At 39.0% G+C, this 19,340-nt stretch overlaps 2 protein-coding genes across 2 annotated transcripts in view; both read right to left on the bottom strand.

Annotated features, from left to right (window-relative positions):
- LOC149052776 (uncharacterized) overlaps nucleotides 1-19,340 on the bottom strand; it is a 93,488-nt gene that overhangs the window by 62,848 nt on the left and 11,300 nt on the right. The window lies entirely within an intron of this gene.
- On the bottom strand, nucleotides 3,342-8,730 carry LOC149052778 (uncharacterized). The gene is made up of 2 exons (XM_089205604.1): nucleotides 7,969-8,730; nucleotides 3,342-7,350 (listed from the first exon to the last, which is right to left on the bottom strand). Exons 1-2 carry the CDS (start codon nucleotides 8,659-8,661, stop codon nucleotides 5,389-5,391), a joined length of 2,655 nt encoding a protein of 884 aa, XP_089061730.1. The 5' UTR covers nucleotides 8,662-8,730; the 3' UTR covers nucleotides 3,342-5,388.

Here is a 19,340-nt window from a genome sequence, read left to right as displayed (position 1 = left end):
ACAGACCAACCCAACACGCCAAAGAGAGCTCCTTGAGAAAAGGGCAAGTAAAATTCCGTATAAACAATGCTTTTAATTTTATTGCTAACTTGAGTACATTATTAATATAGGTAATGATGAATATTTGAATGGTGTGGTGCAAGCTAGACTAATGTAAGTGTCTATTTTGGCTAGGAAAAAATTTTCCTCTTAAGTGCCTTTAATATGCTGGTTTGCAGTTTGTTTTCGAGAAAATGAAACAGGAATCACAAAAAGAAGTTTACCTGAAAAAAGAAAAAAAACAGAGTCTGGGTTTCGGACCCTGGCTCTTGTGTTCTTATCTCCACTGCTGTGAAAACATTATGAAATATATTTCCCTTCACTCTTCTCTTGAAATCATAGTGAGAATCAGTCACTTACCGTAAATGCTCGAATTAGCACCCAGCTTCAAATAAGCGCCCCGCTTCGAATTAGTGCCCCTCCTATGGCTTAAAATTTGGAATAAGCATCCCCCTTCAAATAAGTGCCCCCTCCCTCCCCTGAGAGAAAATCGGGACAATATACGAGACATGTACGGTACTTTTAATGAATGTGACATTCGTAATAGTTCAAAATTACTGTTCTTTAAAGTCGAACGGGTTTGCTCCTCATTTCCTCGATAGAAATATCCACGGGAGCTGTAGTAAAACTTTGCTCCCAAATGCCAGCTTCTTTTCACGGCAACTCGAAAACGTTTTGAGAACGTTTCAAGATTCAGAAAAGTAATTTTCTATAACGTATTTTTAATTTTTATTTGGTACAGTTTGGATTACTAGAAATAAGGATAGTGTCATTTTAAGGCCAAAAATTTGTAAACGATATAAGCGCCCCCTTCGAATTAGTGCCCCTGACTCTCTCCTAAGAAAATTAAATAAGCACCAAGGGCGCTAATCCACGCATTTAGGCCGGGTACGTTAGTCTTGCACCAAGCCATTCATTTGTTTAAAAATTATGTAGTGAAAGTAGTTTGAAATGGATTTCAGGTCAAAATGGTTTCCAAACTTGTTAGAACTGTATTTTCAATGTTTCAGGATTACTGTAATAAATCTGGAACAAAGCAAACAATAAACTAGTTTCAAATCATTTTGACCTGAAATCTATTTTAGCCTATATTAAGAATTCATTAAGAGTAACTTATGCACCTCAGCATTCAATCCTGGCCACGTTTTAATGTGTAACAAGAACTATTAGGAAAAATGACATGAACCTGTAAAGCACTTACATCCCATGTAGAGGAAGTAGTAATAGCATGCTACAGACTAGATTTATATTTATTATTCAACAAATTCGCGTGATGCCCATATATGGTCAGTGCTTGTTCGATTTCTGTCATCCGTACATAACAGATATCCTGTGATACATGTAGGTTCGTCAAGTTTCGTCCGAAATCTTACAATTTTCTGTCTAACCAGACTTTTTCTAAGTGTAAAATGCGTTTTGTTGACAATTTGTTGAATAATAAAACAATTATCCTGCTCAATCTTGCGGAGTATCACCTGATTTTAACCGACTCGGTCTGCAGCCTCGTTGCCTAAGTATCTGGCAATATTCTGCACAATTTCGCAGGATAACCGTTAAATATATGTCGATATCTAGTCAAGTGATTCTATTAAAAATTAATTAAAACATATTTTTGACAAGTTTGCTTACTGTTATCATTGCAAGTGATAATTTTCAATCATTGTTTATTCTTTATTCTGAAAAGCTCTTGTGAGGAGAATAAAGTATGCAGGTATGCATGCTTGTATGTATGTGTGTAAATTAAAAAAGAACATTCATTGCCACAATTATAACTAACAACAATAAATGTCTTTATTGTTATGTCTTTATAGTTAAAGTACTTTGATCCTTCTTTAATTGTTTCAGAACTCTAGGTACTTACAAATGACATTACAGTCAAACACCTGAAGTGTTCCGCCTAAAAAATGACTTATGCGTTTCTCATTCCAGAGCCACTTCGATTCTTGTCTTCAAATTTTAAAAAAGTCAGTTGAATATTTTATTCATCCAACCGTTGCGTCTATTCGAATATTTAATGCTTCAGGCATTTTGACTGTAAAAGTACCCTAAAGACATTGGATGTATTGTCAATCAATGAGGGTATCATTTAGTTAATAATGTTTGTAAATATTTTGCCCAAGCTCTCATTTTGACTATACATTTATATTTTAAACTTTTTTCCATTAATTAATTTTTTTTTATTTATTTATTTTTTTTGCAGGCCAATATTCTTCATATTAAACACAGATGGGATGTTTCTATCCTATATTCACATAAACATGCCAAGGGGGACACAGTACAGGGGTATGGCACCCCTGGCATTGGTGCTAAATTTATTGGCAAGGAGAAAGACAATGTATCTGAGGCAGGGAGAGCGGCTTGGAATCTATTTGCAAAATTTGCTGATAGTAAGTTTTTTTGTAACACTGCATGTAACATTAAGAGCGACGGTCAGGAAATATCGACCAAAATCTTAATTTCGTGGCAAGAGTTGAAAAATCGCTTTCTTTCGTTTTTTGTCCATGAATAGCTTTTAGGTAGATAAGATACCTGATGTGGATTGTTCCCGCCAAAAGCTTTTTATTTTTTAGAAAAATTAGAACATCCGTTTTTGTGGTCGGAGTCACAAAATTGGCTAATCATTTACGTGAAATTTGCATACATCAACTTGCCTCTCGTTCGCAAACAAAATTGCACGGAGAAATTTGGACACTTTATTTCAACAGAATCACTGTTCTTCTTTTACTAGAAGATTCTTTTAGAGCAAAAGCGACACTCGCCGAGCAGAAATTATTCAAAAATGAGGAATAGGTTTTATGGATAACAAAAACTCCGTTTTGTTATTGATTCTCGACGGCAATATTGCACATGTGGTATAACTCCAAATTGACTTCATTCTAGTTAAATCCCACATTTAGACATACATCTAAAACATACCTGGGAATTAGCTTGGGTCATTGAAGGAAATCTCTATAAGGCGGTATCGAAGTTAAGGAATTTTCATGGTGGGTCGTCGGTAATTGTGTAAACACTTCCAGTTTCGAAATCCATGAAACTGGATATTTGATCCCCAAATACTCATTTTTCTTAATCCTTGTAGGTTTAACAGTTGCAAAGTTGCGTTTCTACTTAAAGAGTGAGATAGAAAAGCCAAACTGGGTGAATTTTAGCCATTTTGAAACGCTAAACTCTATCGACCGGAGACTCGGCGTGACGAATTGTTTCGTGACTAAACGTGATATTTGGGAGTCGATCGGTCACGGAATCACAATGTTAACAATGCATTTCTTGACGGCGTATGAGAACAGTGTTTTGAGGAAGAAAAAATCGATCGTCCTAGACAATTAAACAGAAAGGTAAAAGATTCAAACCAGAAGGGGCTCCTGATTCAAGGTTATGTCTTGACATCAGTTGCGTGACGGCGAATATGGAAATTATATGCGCAAAGCGCAAGCTGTGGGGTGGGGGACGGGGAGGGGATCAGGGCAGCCAGAAAAATAGTCTTTCATGGAATAAATCGACGACATAATAATCGCTAAAAAGACTCTAAAAACGTTGCGGCTTTATTTTTGAACTTCTCTAAACAAAACTACTTATGCCATTACCAGGATACAGGAGTCGAGTATCGGCTCCTAGAAAACCATATCCGAATCTTACTCTATACAACTTCATTCTTTCACTTTAAAAGACGAGCAAAAAAAAAAAGGAAATAATGCGAAATATTTGTTATCAACCATTTTAAGCACGCAACTTGTGCTGCACCTATGTTTTTAGCCACTATTGTGAAATACTGCACAAAAATTGACTTCTCGGTGGAAAAACAGCGTAACACATAAGACACAAAATGTACCCCCTGTTTCAAAACCTCGAAACAATTTTCTGCTCTGCCTCGTCAAAATCGGTTAGGGAAATTACGCTAGCTAATGGTCTCCTACAAAGATAATAAGGCGACTCGACGGATCATCATATTGACAATTCTACATGTATTTATGAAGTAGATAACAACTTAAGCAATTAATTTTGGTCCGAAGAGCACTCTCTTATTTTGTTGTTAACAGGAATGTGCCGCTGAAGAGGATATGACAGGGGTCTTCCTATCTGGGAAGCATTAACCAGGGTAAACGTTGCGGTGCGCAGTCTGAATGCAAAATACCAAACATTTTTGAAATCTAACTCTACCTATAACTCTAAAAAAAAACTGGATTCGGTTTGTGAATTAAATGAATCATGGCCAGAAATCGAGGACAGCCAGCGGTTTTGACCGTACGCTAATTTTTAGGGATTTTGAATAGCTAATAAGGATTTATACATTCGCAAAATGGCGGGGAAGCGAACGTATACTTTTTACCGTGCAGTTGATTTACAATTTTCTAGCCTCAACTAATTCTACTTGACATATGTAAAAACAAATAAATGCGAAACCTAACACTGGTTCTAAAGTCCAAGCTGTGCAAAATCTAACCTGAATCCCTATTAGACAAGCACCAACCCTTTGCTGATGCTTCCCTGTGATCGTTCGATCGTGACAAAACGGGGCTCCCTGTGTCGCTCTGGCTTGGTAACCTCTCTGTTTTGAAAATGGCGGCTGATCGAAGGAGTTACTCGAAAAAGTCTCCAAAATGCCTTCTTTTTCGATCGCTTCGTGCAGTAATGGCGCAGAGATTCACTCTCTGGAATTTCTATATTTCAGGGAAAAAACGAACTGGTTTAGCAAAGAAGTTAGGCCTCTAAAACCGTACAAAAATGAAGATAAACATATCCTTCAAGAACCAGGACGTGGGGAAGGAAAAACCGACATCTAATGACCTTTTTTCTTGCTTAAAGAGAAGCGCGTAGGCAATATTACAGACTCTCGTATAGCAAGGAAAGCCATCTTTTTATGGTGACTCACGGATCAACTTTGGGAGCTTGACACATTGCCAAATGAACATGACTGAAAGCCACGATCGCCTTGCGAAGGTTTAGACGAGGGGAAGTGAGCGATTCTTCGTCTAACTTTATTTATCCTTAAAGTTTCTTTTCTCCCCATTAATCCTTTATATGGTCGCCATATTTAAAGAACGGGAAAAGTAAATGATGCGCATGCTCCAGCGCCATGTTGTCCTCAATTTCTGGCCATGATGGGGATTCTGTAATGAGTCATCATGATAACAAGTTGGGTCCTGTCTTGATAAGGATGGCAAAACGAATGTCCTTTTTTGTCTTAAAAAGGTAAGTGACTCAGCGGCATAGGCCCACCTAACGTTCCCATAAGAACCTTCAATTTCCCAGGTTAAGATCTCTTTTCAGGTAAATACGAAAAACATCATCCCAATACAAGAAGATTCCCGTCAGAGCAGGGAAATCACACGAAAACCTGATCATGTCATTTTACTGTTGACACGAGCAGTTGCTGCAAAACGTGGTCAGTTTGTCGACGTAAGGCCTCTTCAGTCTGACTGTTATATGACTAACGTCTAAATCAAAGTGCTCGCACAATCTCTTCAGCATTTTTATGCTAAATTTGTTCAGTTTACCTTGCTTAACAAGGTCACACATATTATGACAGTCAAACACGATTGGATGTTGTAATGAAACTTCCCTCCGTACTTGATTTGTTAGGTCCTCAAAGGAACTCTCGAACTCCGCGGCTTCGTCATCATTTTCTTCTGTGTTGTCAAGTAAACTCTTTTGGGTAGCAAGGCGACTGAAAAAGCTGCTTATTTGTTGGCTGGTAAGGAACTCATCGCTGCTGAATAAGCGTTCTCCGTCATTTCCTCTGGCGTGCATCATTTCTTTTGCAACAACTACTGGGTCAGCTTTGCGTCCCGTGGTCTCACCAATATTGAACTTTGTGGATAGGTACTCTTTCTGCTTTACATTAAAACGTGTTCTTCGGTTCTGGGATGATCTTAATGCCCAGCCCATAGGGAGAGTAGACTGTAGTGGCACTTGTTTTGGCACTTCCTGAACATTTCGTACACAGGGGACGCCCACCGTTTGAACCTCCAGTCTCTCCGCATATCCATAAACAGCTTGGTCTAGGAGTGGTTCTCGTTCGAGAGCACGTGTGTGTTTTCCGGAGTCTAGGTGTTGCTGCAGATTCGAGTAACGTTGGTAACATTTGATACATCCCTCTTCCGGACATGAAAAAAGACGAGCGTTGGAGGTTTCCGTTTCTGTTTCGTTACTCGAGTTTTCACAGGAACTATCTTCCTCGCTCTCCTGTCTCGGAACAGTATCTTTACGCTTGGATTTTACAGGAGCAAAACTCGCCGTGACGCCTTCCTTATTTACGTCCGTTAAGTACGGAACTTCCGAATTTTCCGAGACGTTCAGCTTATCCCAAGGAGTGTATTTCCCTCTGCCAATTCTGTATGCTCTCCAAACTCGCAATCCCTTGTCATCGTACTGTACATTCGAAATTGAACCCACTCCATCAAGCTTGATGTTCAAAGAAGCTGGAGCTTTTGGGGGTCCACACGAAGTCACCCTCACTGAGGACATTCCACCGGCTGACAAAATGGCTTCTTTCATTTCTTCTGACGTTTCAATGTTGTTTCCGGAATTCAGGTAAATCTTCATGTGGGATTTTATGGCTGCGGACCTTCTGTCGCAAGCCCCTTTTCCTCCTTGAGGATCGCAAAAATCCATGCGCTTCACAGTCACGCCGTGATGTTTACCAACCATCTGAGCAAGGCTGATTGTGTTACCACAATGGTAACACCCGGCGTTGTCCTGCCAATAGTAAACTTGCTGTAGGTGTGGCATGACGTCCTTTAAATCTTTGAGTACGTCAGACATGACGGACAGTACCGCACAGCTGTCTTGACTGCAGCTTCTGAAGACATGGCACATGGTAAGGGTTTCGTACTTTCCAGCATTACTTGTGCTTTCCTTTCTCATGGCGACAGACACGTGCCAAGGAATTCCCCGTTTCCCAAACCAATCGCGTTGGCTTTCACGATATTTTCGAGGAATAAACTTCATGGCCCAATCTTGTACAAGTAGAACCGATGCGTCGTCCAAGTCTCGGAGGATGTCTAGTCTTGCTTTATCTTGGTTCACCGAACGCAACAAATGAGATTTCCAGGCAATTATATCACGTTTTGCTTTCTCGGTCATGAATGCGAGCTCTTCGTGTATTTGGCCTTTGGAAAGATGTTCAAGATTCACCGCCATCATCTCGATTGCTTTGTCTATCTCCTCTATAGTAACGGCAAGGGAATTACACTGACCACAAACGTCGCTATGATCATGGGCACATGTAGCCTGGTAGTCAACATCTTTAGGGTCGCTGAGAGCAAAAACGATGCAATGATCTGGAATACTTGAACTCTCTGATACGTGAACCTAAGTGATTAAAATGTGCGCAAATCCTCAATTCTGAGGAATATTTACGTAGTGCATTTATCTAATGCTATCTTCTAAAACATTTCAGAACCTAAGTATTGTGAAGCTGAATGCCGTAATATGGCTCTCAAAACTCGGTTGCCATGGTAACGTCAATGCTGACGTACATGTGACAAACGACTTTAAAATGTCCCCTGATGATTTTTAGGAAAAGTCGCTAGGTTTGGTGCTCAAAGCTTGAGCAGTTTTGAAGTTATTCAACTTTTAAGCGAAGGGGGGCTTCAAACCCTTCCCGGTCTAAATAGGGTTAAGGGTGTGAATAAAATAGAAGAACGTATGGAATGCCACGAGTAAACGTAAAAGCTAAACCTCGCTCAACTTTTACGTTCACGTGCGACCTTTCAAACATTGCCTCTATTTAAATTACGCTCCTAAAAGCTATATGTGTATGCACGTGAAATTTACGCGACAGTGGGAATCCACCCTTATTCACCTACCTAGACGCGAGCAGTAACCAATTATAGAGCACTCATGTAGTAGGCAGTCGAGTAACATTCATAATACACCTACGCCAGGCGCGCAACAAAATTATTTCCCTTTTTCACTTTCTTATTTTACCTTGAAATCAGTCTTGAGGTACCGCTTTGCCTCTTTTAAAGCTTCCTTTTGTGTTTTTGCCCATGTAAGACCCTTTCCGTTTTCCCCGAGCTGGTGCACAACGTTCACAAGATCTTCAAATGCCTGCGCACCAGAACAGCTTACGTAATCTAACCCTTGCAATGACTTGCGAGTCGAAGCGGAACAAACATGCAGAATTCTTAGCAGTGTACTGCGACTCATGGGTGTGAAATCATGCTCGGCAGAATATTTTTGGTACTGGCAAACGATTCGTTCAGGTATCATGTTCCGTACCACATTTGGAACTTGGATGACCTCGTTAGTTGACAATGTTATTGTCTTGGCTCCGAATGGAAGATCTTGAATTACATGGGAGCTTGTGATAAAGTCTAGGAAATGCGCTAATTTTGCTTCAGGTATGAATGACTTCGTTTGTGCATTGGTTGGCACCAGTTTTCCACTGCCATGGACTGCAGCATGCTGCCTGGCGACCTTAAACCGATAACTTGTCAGGCCTGGGATCCACTGTTGAATTGTTGCCAAGCTAACCTTATCCGCCATCATGGACAATATCTGCCTGCGAGAATCCCACTCGTTTGCATTTTTGTAGCAGTTTGCCAGCGTGTACATCAATTCTTTATCCAAACCACTAGAAGAAGTGTGATTTCCAGTTTCATTCTGTTTTGAGGACATAATAGATTCCCAGAGAAGATCTGGATCATTAGGCGCTATTTCACCAAGAACAGCTGAAACCGCTTGCTTGGCTTTGCGCTCATGCAGTTGTCTGGTCCTTCCACTGGCATCGTTCCAAGGTGTCTTTAGGGTGTACCTAATAGGACTAACGTCTCGACTTCTTAAGAAACTGTTAAGGTGGCCAATAGGTTCTTCCGACTTCATTCCTGTAGTGCTTGTCTCGGTTTCTTCTAGGAGGGTTGATGGTAAATATAATGACGTTTCTTGATCTAGTAAGTCTTGTGCTACCACCGAACAAGGAGTACTTGCAGCAATTCGAAGGTTACACATCACGCCCTAGACAAGGACACAAAATAAATATAACGTAAACTGCATTAAAGAAAATTAATTGGGTACATAATTATCAAAGTTAACCAACACTTAGACAAAGATCAATAATCCCTCCTGATCTTTGTTGCCTTTATTATGGACCAAAAATAAAACCTTTTTTGCTGCCTTCGTTTATGATAAAAAGTGCCTAATTTATCACATAAAATACCTTTCATTATGACAAATAAATACGAACTTTAAAGCGAGTGGTAAAGGAACCCGGAATGGTATATTGGAAACCCAAAACGTTTTTCTGGGCGTTATTCACCGTATCCTTAACCTTGAGAAAATCATATGAACTCGTATCCCTGGCAGTATAAGGTGGAGGGATGCGTGTATGTAGGTAGGGGCAAGTGGTAGCAAAAATTGCAGTTTTTTTTAAATTGAACCCTTTATTCTTAAAAGAACAATTTGGCCTCAGCGTACCATCGCGGACTACGTGGTCTTTAACTTATTGCCACTGCTTCAAGTTCTCAGATTTTGGTGAGAATAGAAATAGAAAATCCGCTGAATAAATTTCAACTGTGTGCAGACGCAAGGGCGACATAAAATGCACGGGGTATTAAACCTCTTCATTATCTGCGGAACTCAGGAGAAACTGACGTAGAAGGCACAAAATAAGCATATGGCATTGTTTTCTTGGACACCAGCACACAGTCTGAGGTCTACGAAATCGGTTAATTTGTGCTCTCTATTCCTATTCGTTACATTTTAAGGAAAGGCAGCAAGGAAACGGGGCCTGCTCAAGCAGACTTTGTGATGATAAGGTCCCTATCCATTTTTTTTTTATTTTTATCTTTTTTGCCCAGCGGGCCTTGTTTGGTGCCACTGTTAATAACACTATTTCCATTGAGTGCCAGTTCAGAACTTACAGAAGTCTCGATGGTCTCAGTTTCCTCGTAAGAAAGGTTCTTGGTCTCCGGAAGCTTTGTGGGCAGCTCCCCTATTTTCTGCATGTCAAGATTAACCCGGCAGTTGCGACAAATACCTGTTGAGTGAATCGATGGAAAATGCAGGTTTTTGCTGATACGATATAATCACTATTCTGAAGAACTACTGTCTTAATTTACACAAGTAAGGGAACCTGTTTTAAAAAACTTAAATGATAGATTTTCCTGCCCTTTCATATACTTCAACTCTTCAATTCCCTACCCTTTGATTTACCTGAAACCTGATAAAGGTACCCTTTAGGGGCTGAGTCTCCCTGTAACTATCTATAGGCCATCAGGGAATCTGCTTTAAAAAGCTGTAATTTTAGGAGTCCGGTGAAGGCTTCTAAATTTACCTTTTTGCTGCTACAATCACTAATATAAAATGTTCGAATAATGAAAGGAAAAGAAGCACGTAAATAAACAAAGGCTACTGAATTTGCGACCGTCACGGCTACCTAATTATTGAAAAAGTCAAAAAAAAAAAGAAAAAGAAAAGTGCTTATATAATTACAAAGTGCTTTAATTGAAGTGTCAGATTGGACCGCCATTTTAGAGCTGGTCTGTTTGGTTGAAAAAGATGAAAAATGATGTATTCATACCTGAACCAACTGGAATAAAAATTCCCAGTTTCTTCCATATCAAATAACAAGCACTTTTGCCAAGTCCTCTTTCTGCCTTGGCGTTTTTTTGGGCTTGTCCGCCGTGCTTCGAGATTGGCGGAGGAACTCGGCACAGATTCGATCCTCGACGCCACCCAATACCAAGAGATGAGCGGTGCCGGGGACAAATCGTTAATTCCGAAAGGTCTAACTCCGAAGAAAAGGATGTAGATACTCTTCCCAAAATAAGTTCGATTTCGGTTTCTACGTCAGTTATTGACAAGGAAGACTTATGACCCGCGATGTCTCTTTTGCAGTTCAGAAATGTAATAACCTCAGTTGATCTGCTCCTATCTCTGGGGTCATAAGAGCAAGAACCGCCGACTAAGGATCTAAAAGAGCACTTAACGTCCATGATGACACAAAGCTGGCAAAACAAATTCACTCCAACTTCGCTAATTAAATTTTCCCTCTTTGCATTTAATTGACTAATTCAATTTACTACGGCTAGTAAACTGCTTCGAGCTTTAGCCAACTCTGTCATTTCTTCAACAAATAATAAAAATGAATCCTCACAATTGAAGAAAATATCAATTTAAAAAGCATCTATAATTTTTGTCTTTCTGTTCCGATTCTTCTGAAACCAAAGGAAGCGAAAAAAACAAGTATAAAAGTTAAACAGGTTAGCCGAGAGCTAATCAAATTACATCCTGATATTTATCAGGGAAAACATCTTAGACTGAAAAGGGAAACTTCCACCTTAACAATGAGATAAAACAACCTCTCTTTGACCGACTACATTTTTTTCAATAAAAAAAGGACGAAAAGCTCACATCAGAATCGTTTTCAGTACGCTTTCGTGTATATTCCGGCCTGCTGTGTAAAAACTCCGCTTGACGTTACGGTCACGCAACAAGAATTGTTTACTCAGCCGTTGTAAAAAAATTTGAATGAATTACGGTCATTTCAAAACCTTCGCGTGAGGCGCTGTAAAGAAAACCCATGCTGATTCTAACATATTATCAAGGACAACCTTAAATCCCTCTAATGACATAGTTAAAAGGAAAATCTGAATTATATCACATGGTGAAAAAAACATTTGAATTAAGGAGGTATTTGCGGGATTTTTCACGTTTGAAAATACAGCACTTTCCTGCGCGTTGTTTGCTATTTATGAACAACAATAAAGATAAGTCATATAGTTTCTGGGAAAGTACGGCACTCACTCTATCAAAATTCGGTGTCATGATCCTTTGAATCGTTTTTCCTTGAAGACCAAAAGTCACTTTAAAATATCAATTTCACACTTGCTTGCGGGACCTTTCGGGATCGTCGCGGGTCAAATTCGTTTTTCTCAGTTTTCTCAGAATTAAAGCGCTCCGGAAGAAAAAGAAATACATTGAATTTTTTCTATTCTTAGTAGCTTTTTATAGTCAGAAAATAAGCGAAATTAATTTTTCAACTCTTGCCACTCAATGGTCGATATTTCCTGACCGTTGCTCTTAAGCGTAGATTTAATTCCATTAGTTGGTAGAAATGAAGAAACGACAAAAGGGTTTTCAGTAGAAGCCAGCAGCTGACAGAAATCTCCTGGTTATGAAGATGAATTTGTAGCCCCCTGCTCAAGTTTTATTATTTCATTTGGTTCTATTTTTTTCACTAAATTGGAATAGGCTACAATCATATGAATGCGAGTCCAATTAGGCATTGACACTAAATTGCACTGGAATTCAGCCGAGTGTAATTTGAAAGAATTTTCAAATATTACTTTCATTATAATAATTATTTAAGATAATTGCAATCAGATTTGGACTGGCCCGCAGTTAGCCAATACTAGTTGAGGCAGGCTAGCCCATTAAGAATTAATTATATACAATTGTAATTTGTTAATAAATGAAAAAGAAAACTGAAGAAGGAACATGATATTCAAATGATATTCATGATATTCATTATGTTCAAAATTCTTGACGGAGAGTGAGAATCGGAATTTTTTTAGTTGCTCTACAATCTTGGACAAAAGTGTTGTGACATTTTATAAAATCACCACTTTTTTAGGATACCAAATCTATTCTTTTCCACCCGCTCCCCCCAGTTCAATGTTGTCAATGTTGGTATGTTGTCAAAACAAAGTTGGATGAATTGCAAACCCCATGAAACAGCATTGAACAGGGGGGAGGGGGGAATGAATATTCTTTACCTGCTGGTAAGTCATTACATATGCAAAAAATGTGTGATATCCATTTGTCTCAACTGGTTTTGTCCAAGGTTGTAGCTTTCATACAATCACTCAGGTTTTGGAGCCTCCTCTCTTGATCTGACCCATTACAACCACAAGCAAGCTCATGATGAACTTAATATTGACCCCCAGTCCATGGACTTTACCCTATAGTAAATAGATAGTAAATTTTGCAGCTCAGTGAAGATATGTAAAATGGTCTATAATGGCCTAGCGCTAGCTCACCAAGAGTCTCTGACACTTACATGTAGTCGGTTTGAGCATCTGACCAGTAAGTGGGAGGTCATGTCTTCGGATCCTGTCAGGGTCTGCTGACTCTTCAACATAAAACGGTATCATCATTAACAATATTTAAGAGGCCTGGTCTTTGGCATTGGCTACGGCCCTTTTAGGACCTGGGTGCTAACTGAAATTGATTAAACTGTAACTGTAACTTGTAACGTCTAAACAGGGTGTTACATTCAGGCTAAAAGTTCGCAACTATTTTAAAGCAACCTATCAAAATTGTTATTTTTTATTACCATTTTTCACCATTACGTTTAAATCGAGAGCGTAAAGCCCTTGATAGTTACATTGTACCACGGGATCACAAGGTAAGTATGGTAGCTATAAAGGTAACTATGGCAAAAATCTGGAAAACATTTACCTGCAGAAATAAATTGTTTTGATGTTATTTTCTCTTTCGTTGACAGATGAACGTCAGGCCAGTGAAGAAGATAAAGATGGAGATGAAACACCTGTTACTGACTACACTGCCACTCCCACTTCAACCCTTTCTTCTCCCACTTCAACCCTTCCTGCTTCCACTTCAACCTTTCCTGCTTCCACTTCATCCCTTGTAACTCCCAATTCAACCCTGCCTACTCCCATTTCAACCCTTCCTGCTTCCACTTCATCACTTCCTACTCCTACTTCAACCCTCCCTACTCCCACTTCAACCCTTCCTGCTTTTATTTCGTCCCTTCCTACTCCGACTTCATCCCTTCCTTCTCCTACTCTATCCAACTTTACTCCTACTTCATCCCGTCCCATTCCCAATTCACCCCTTCCTTCTTTTAATTCATCACTTTCTTCCACACAATCTGCGTTCACCGCGTCAAGAATGTTGGCGTATGTGGAAAACAAAATAGTATAAGCAATTGGTTTTGCCATGCCAGAAAGAAAAGTGTTACACGGCAAGTCAATCCCCCAAGGAAGTATGTGCATGCAACTACAATATACTGGAAAAGATGTCCCTGCACCTGTTGTCCTTGGGAATGATGACGAAAACAGTTATTTGCAAGCTGGCATGTTCTATGCGCTACCTTTTGAAAATTTATTCTTTTATTCTTTTTGTACTGGCACCCAAAATGTGCAGTTGACTCCTTTTCATTTATAATTTGTGTACCTGATATCGATATTAGTATAAAAGGCTCTGGTAGTTCAAACGGGATGAATGCCTATCCAGCGCAATTTGTTTGGTAGCATTCTCCAGTAGTAGCGGTTTTTTTCGTTGGATAGCGTTCCTTTGAACGTCCAGGCCCATTACTAACCAGTAGTATAAGCAACCTGCTCCTGATAAAGGAAAAAAGAACATAGTTTCGTTTACAAGTTACAGTTACAGTTTAAGTTACCGTTAAAAATATAATACAGTTAATATTATACCAAAATTTTATTAGATTAGAAGAAAGGAAAAAAGAATATAGTTAAGTTTACAAGTTACAGTTAATATTATACCAAAATTTCATTAGATCGAGGAGCAGCATTAAACTATTAATTCAACTTTTCTAGCTTACACTGTGTTGCGATTTTGCTGACCAACTGTGCGAGAAGAAGAGATTTGCTAGTAAGCCTATTGGTATAAATATAATAACGCGAAAATACCACGGTGTAGTTCAGTTTTCTCAATAATTTTTGATTGGCGTATTGGGAAAAGATCGCAAAATAAATATTCATTACACTGCATTTGTCAAAACTTTTCGTAAAGTGGCAGTCCGAAAAGGTTTGTTCATTTGACTCTTGTTCTCCACAGTATAAGCAGTCGCTTCCATCTTTTATACCAAACCTACAAAGTTCTTTTTTGGTCGCTACAACTTGATGTAAAAGTTTGAAGTGGAATTCCTTTAACTTGTTCCCGTCCTACCTCTCAAAACCTGTTTATTGTTCCAAGCATTGACATTGTCTCCCTTGGTGATTCTTTTCAAAATTAAGCAAAATTAGTCTTTTTATCTGAGATAAGTTTCCGTTGTAGTGTGAATCGCACGTAGTTTGTTGTGTAATGTTATACCTGCAACTGATCGAGTAAAGTTGATGTAATAGTAAGTGACAACATAGTTAACAATCAATAAAAGTTATCCTACAGTTTATTGAGATAAACACTGTTTTGGAGAAGACCGCGCTCTATTCGACACCCATTTTCTTCATTCGTTTTCGGTTTTTCGGGAACAAATTCAACATTTGTTAAAAAATGAAAGCCTAGTGTTAGGAATGTCCCAATAATAATATGCACAAAACCTGTATAAATACTCCACTTCTCCGATCACAAAAATAAATACCCGTAACAGCTCAATGCATAAAGATGCATCACTCCGTTTTTGCGCAAAAACGGCCGGGCCAGGGCCCGGTTTCATAGAAATACTTAAGATTACGTGAGATTTTCTGCAGCAATTTCCAGTGCTCTGAGGGATTTTCTCCCGTACTATTGAGAATGAATCGGAAAAAATGTAATAAAGAGCACTGGAAAAACCATAACGCTTTGTAACGCGGAGAGAAGTTGCGAAAAATCCCCCGTAATCGTAAGTAATTTTATGCAACCGGGCCCAGATACCGAGGTTTCTAAAGTTATTTTTAGACTACTACTCGCGTCTCGTGTTTTTTTTCATAGAGGATGAAAATGCGGGTAAAGCTGCTTGGGTTGTAAAATTGGCGTCACGGGATTGGTTGCCTTTAGGCCCTTTCTATTAAAGGCCCCATTTACATGGAAAGATACTGATCCTAACGCTAGGATCATCCTATAAGGCGGAAGAACTTTTCGTTTGTGTTAACATGGAGGGAGGAAGATCTTAGAACTTGAAAGAACTTAGAAGGCCAAACATCCTAGCGCCATATGTTTTGTGTTTTCAGTTTATAAGCAAAGGGTTTTAATTGGCCCTAGCGCTAGGCGGTTTGGTGCTAGAATCGTCCTGATGCTAGGATTATCCTACCTTGTTACGCCACAAAATGTAATAATCGCCGCAAAATGTAATATAACACAAAATGTAATGACTCTGAAACTATAGCTATTCCATATATATGGCAAAAATCAAGTTTTTATCATATAAACTGCAGTGTTCTGAGTGCTTTGTAGTTATTTTTAGCCCTTGGGAAAACCGTAATTGAACACATGTGAAGTTACTATAATTTTATGTGTGATGATACCGTTGACAACATGAAAATACCATATTTGACCCTTTAACTGTACCCAAATTTGTTGGCGCACTGTCAAAACATCTTCGGATCTTTAATGGAGGCCTTCGGGAGAAAAATGTTTGAAATTGTTGGTATGATTTTCGGACAACAACCAGAGAATCTTCGAAAATCTTGTGGGAATGGTAAAAAATATCCAGAAATTAGTGGAAATTTTGTTATTAGTATGTATTCGCAAAAAGTCCCCAGTGTATGTTTAAAACAACACATATAAAGTGAATAAAGTGCATGTATAGACTTGAATAGACTCCCCGTTTCTTCGAAAGCCCCCCCCCCCCCTTCCAAAGGCCTTAAAATAAATAATATTCTAGAAAGGGCTAAAAGAGTTTTGTGGAACAACAATTTTAGACTTTCGCGCGCGTAGGTTTTATGAAGGCACCGCTCCCGCTGGAGGCCTTATGTGAACACTGGCAGGAGATCGTTGGATATTGGTAGCACACTGCAGTATAAGAAACACTGTCTTTTTTCCATTAATATGCAGAGTTTTGGTTGTAGTGGTACATCCCAAGACCGCAATATATGAATACAACACAAATTAACAATCCCTTCCACATTTTGCGAGGTTGTCCTATTTTTATGACTTGTTTTGGTTCTAGTCTTACAAGTCTTACATCCCAAGATAACATGTAAATACAACCCAAATTGGTAAAGATTTCCACATCCTGCAAAATTATCTTATTTGTGGTCTGTTTGGGTCTCAGTCATACATCCCGAAGACGGTAATATGGCTATACAACTCAAATTGTTACGGATTTTCAGATTCTGCGAAATTTTTCGATTTTTGGGCCTGTTTGTGTTGGAATCATACATCCTAAAGACCGTATGATAATAATAGAACTCAAATTGATATGGATTTCCGCATTCTGCAAGATTTTTGGCCTGTTTGGGTTCCAGTCGTACGCAAAAATGACCGTAATCAGTGTAGAAATACAAGTCGAAACTACAAGGATTTCCACATTCTCAGAAATTATGGATTCTGCGACATTTTCCCCTCTTTTTAAATACAATCCAAATTGATAAAGATTTCAACATTCTGCACAATCTGGAAGATTGCCCATTTGTGGCCTGTTTGGATACCAATCGTTCATCCTGAAGACCGTAATATTTAAAAGTGCCCGAATTGACACTGTTTTTTACATTCGTCAAAAGTGACCATTTTGCGAAAATATCTTCGTTTTGGCCTGTTTGGTTCCCAATCGCGCCCCCAAGACCTTTAGTTCTAAATGCGACACGGATTTACAGAGAATTTCACTTGATGTGAAATTAAACTATTTTGGCCTGATTGGCTGCAATTCTACTTCACAAATCCACATATTGACAGGGATTTCCATATTCTTCAAAATTGTCCCTATTTAGCCTGCTTGTGTTCAAATCAATCCAAATCGGCAATCTGAGAAATTGACCATTTTGCGAGGATATCCCATTTGCGTCCTGTTTGGGTAAATTCCTACATCCCAAAGACCATAATTTTGATTTCAGGGCTTAGGGTAGACAATTTGGTATATAGACGACTTGTGCTTTGCTCCCGCCTTGCTGTGATATGCTGCGGTGCTGTGCGAAAGCAATATTCAAAGTCCTGCTAGCTATCAAAGCTCCAAATTACGATGCTGAGTATCAAACAACGCTAGTCGAACTACTCAGCTGGTTCGTGTTGCCCTATCTCAGCTCCTGTGACGCAACTCTAGAGAATTGCTTCCTTTCAATTTAATCCCATTCCTTTGCATGTAGACGAATATTTTTAAGGACTTTCGCGCCAAATTGTTTTAGTCGATTGATTTTTTCAAACTTTTTCTGTGGTCAGATAATGAGTCACTTATATCAGAAAGGTACTAAAAAGTAGGGGTCACCGACCTCGTTTCAGAGTTAAGATGTGTGGAAAACTACCCTGCCGTCTTTTTCATAAAACTTAATTCCACTGTCGCATAAGGTTTTTACATGTGTTAACGTGCGTAAATATAATTAGAGAAGATGTATGGACAACTTGCTACACGTTTACGCAAGCCGTTGATACATTGTCTCTACTCTTTTTACGCACGTAAACGCAAAAAAAAAAAAAAAAAAGCCACCGTAGAAATCCACTTAAATCCAAGCAATGGCCGCCATGGAGTTTTGTTTGACCTAGGGCGTTTTACAGTTTTGAGGCGGGTTACCCGGTACGTTCTAGAACAATGGAAGACTGCATTTCAATTGAAGTGGGCCTGAGGAGGAGGGGAGAGGGGGAGCAACGTTATATTTTCAAAGGGAAACACGTTTTCTCAATTCTCAGTTTATTATGATCTGGGATCTAAAGAACCTCTCCATCAACAAAGCGGTCTGCCAGTCGTAAAAAGACCTGAGTAAAGTTTCTTTTGGATAAATATATAAAGCCACTTTCCCTATAGCTAGCGAGTCATGCGGCGATTTAAGCATTTTTCAATGTGTACGTCAAACGTTCAAAGATGCTCTGTCTGCTTTTAAAAACCACCGAACCATGAGTGATTAGAATATGCTGACCTTTAAGTAAACTTGGAAATTACGGTCTAGTCGGTTAAAATTCCAGTCCCGCGAGGAAGCAGAAACACAAACCAACGAATTAAATTTTGCACCTGTGATCTTCTGCCTCCTCGTTGGACCGGGTAAATCTAACAGTTAAAAAACTATAAAGTAAAAGAAAATTCTACTCAAGAAACTCAACATAATCATGATTTTTAATGTTCGCCTTAAATTTGTAGTTGTTACGCGTGATTTTCATCTCGGTTGTTACAGCTATCAGGGTATAATTTGAGTACCCCGTGTGTGTCCTTAGTTGCCAAATAGCGGCAATTTACACAAAGACATATAGTGGGCAGTGCTAATCTTGACGTCGCCTGTTCGCAATGAACTTGAATGTTAGCCAACAGGCAAACCTGAAAGCCAAACTACTTCTCTGGATAAGAAACACTAAGTAATATCCAATATTTTTCTAAATTATTTGGCCCTTTTTCAGACTGAAACGCTAAATTTACATTACAAAGGCTTATTCAATAGCTGATTCAAAAAACAAATAGATAAAAAATTACATTCGGAATTGGTATTTAAAAAAAAAAAACTTTCTTTCTTTCTTTGATAAAGAGTTATAAT

Source organism: Pocillopora damicornis, chromosome 1 (genome assembly GCF_964200805.1).
Source record: "Pocillopora damicornis chromosome 1, jaPocDami1.2, whole genome shotgun sequence".
Classification (NCBI taxonomy): Eukaryota; Metazoa; Cnidaria; class Anthozoa; order Scleractinia; family Pocilloporidae; genus Pocillopora; species Pocillopora damicornis.
Note: the sequence above shows the minus strand (reverse complement) of the source record. Positions and strands in the feature narration are given on the sequence as shown.

Coding starts and splice junctions, on each gene's coding strand:
- LOC149052778 (XM_089205604.1), bottom strand. CDS start 8,661: ATGTCCTCAAAACAGAATGAAACTGGAAATCACACTTCTTCTAGTGGT. Junction 7,351..7,968: donor ACCTCAAGACTGATTTCAAG/GTAAAATAAGAA, acceptor TTAATCACTTAG/GTTCACGTATCAGAGAGTTC.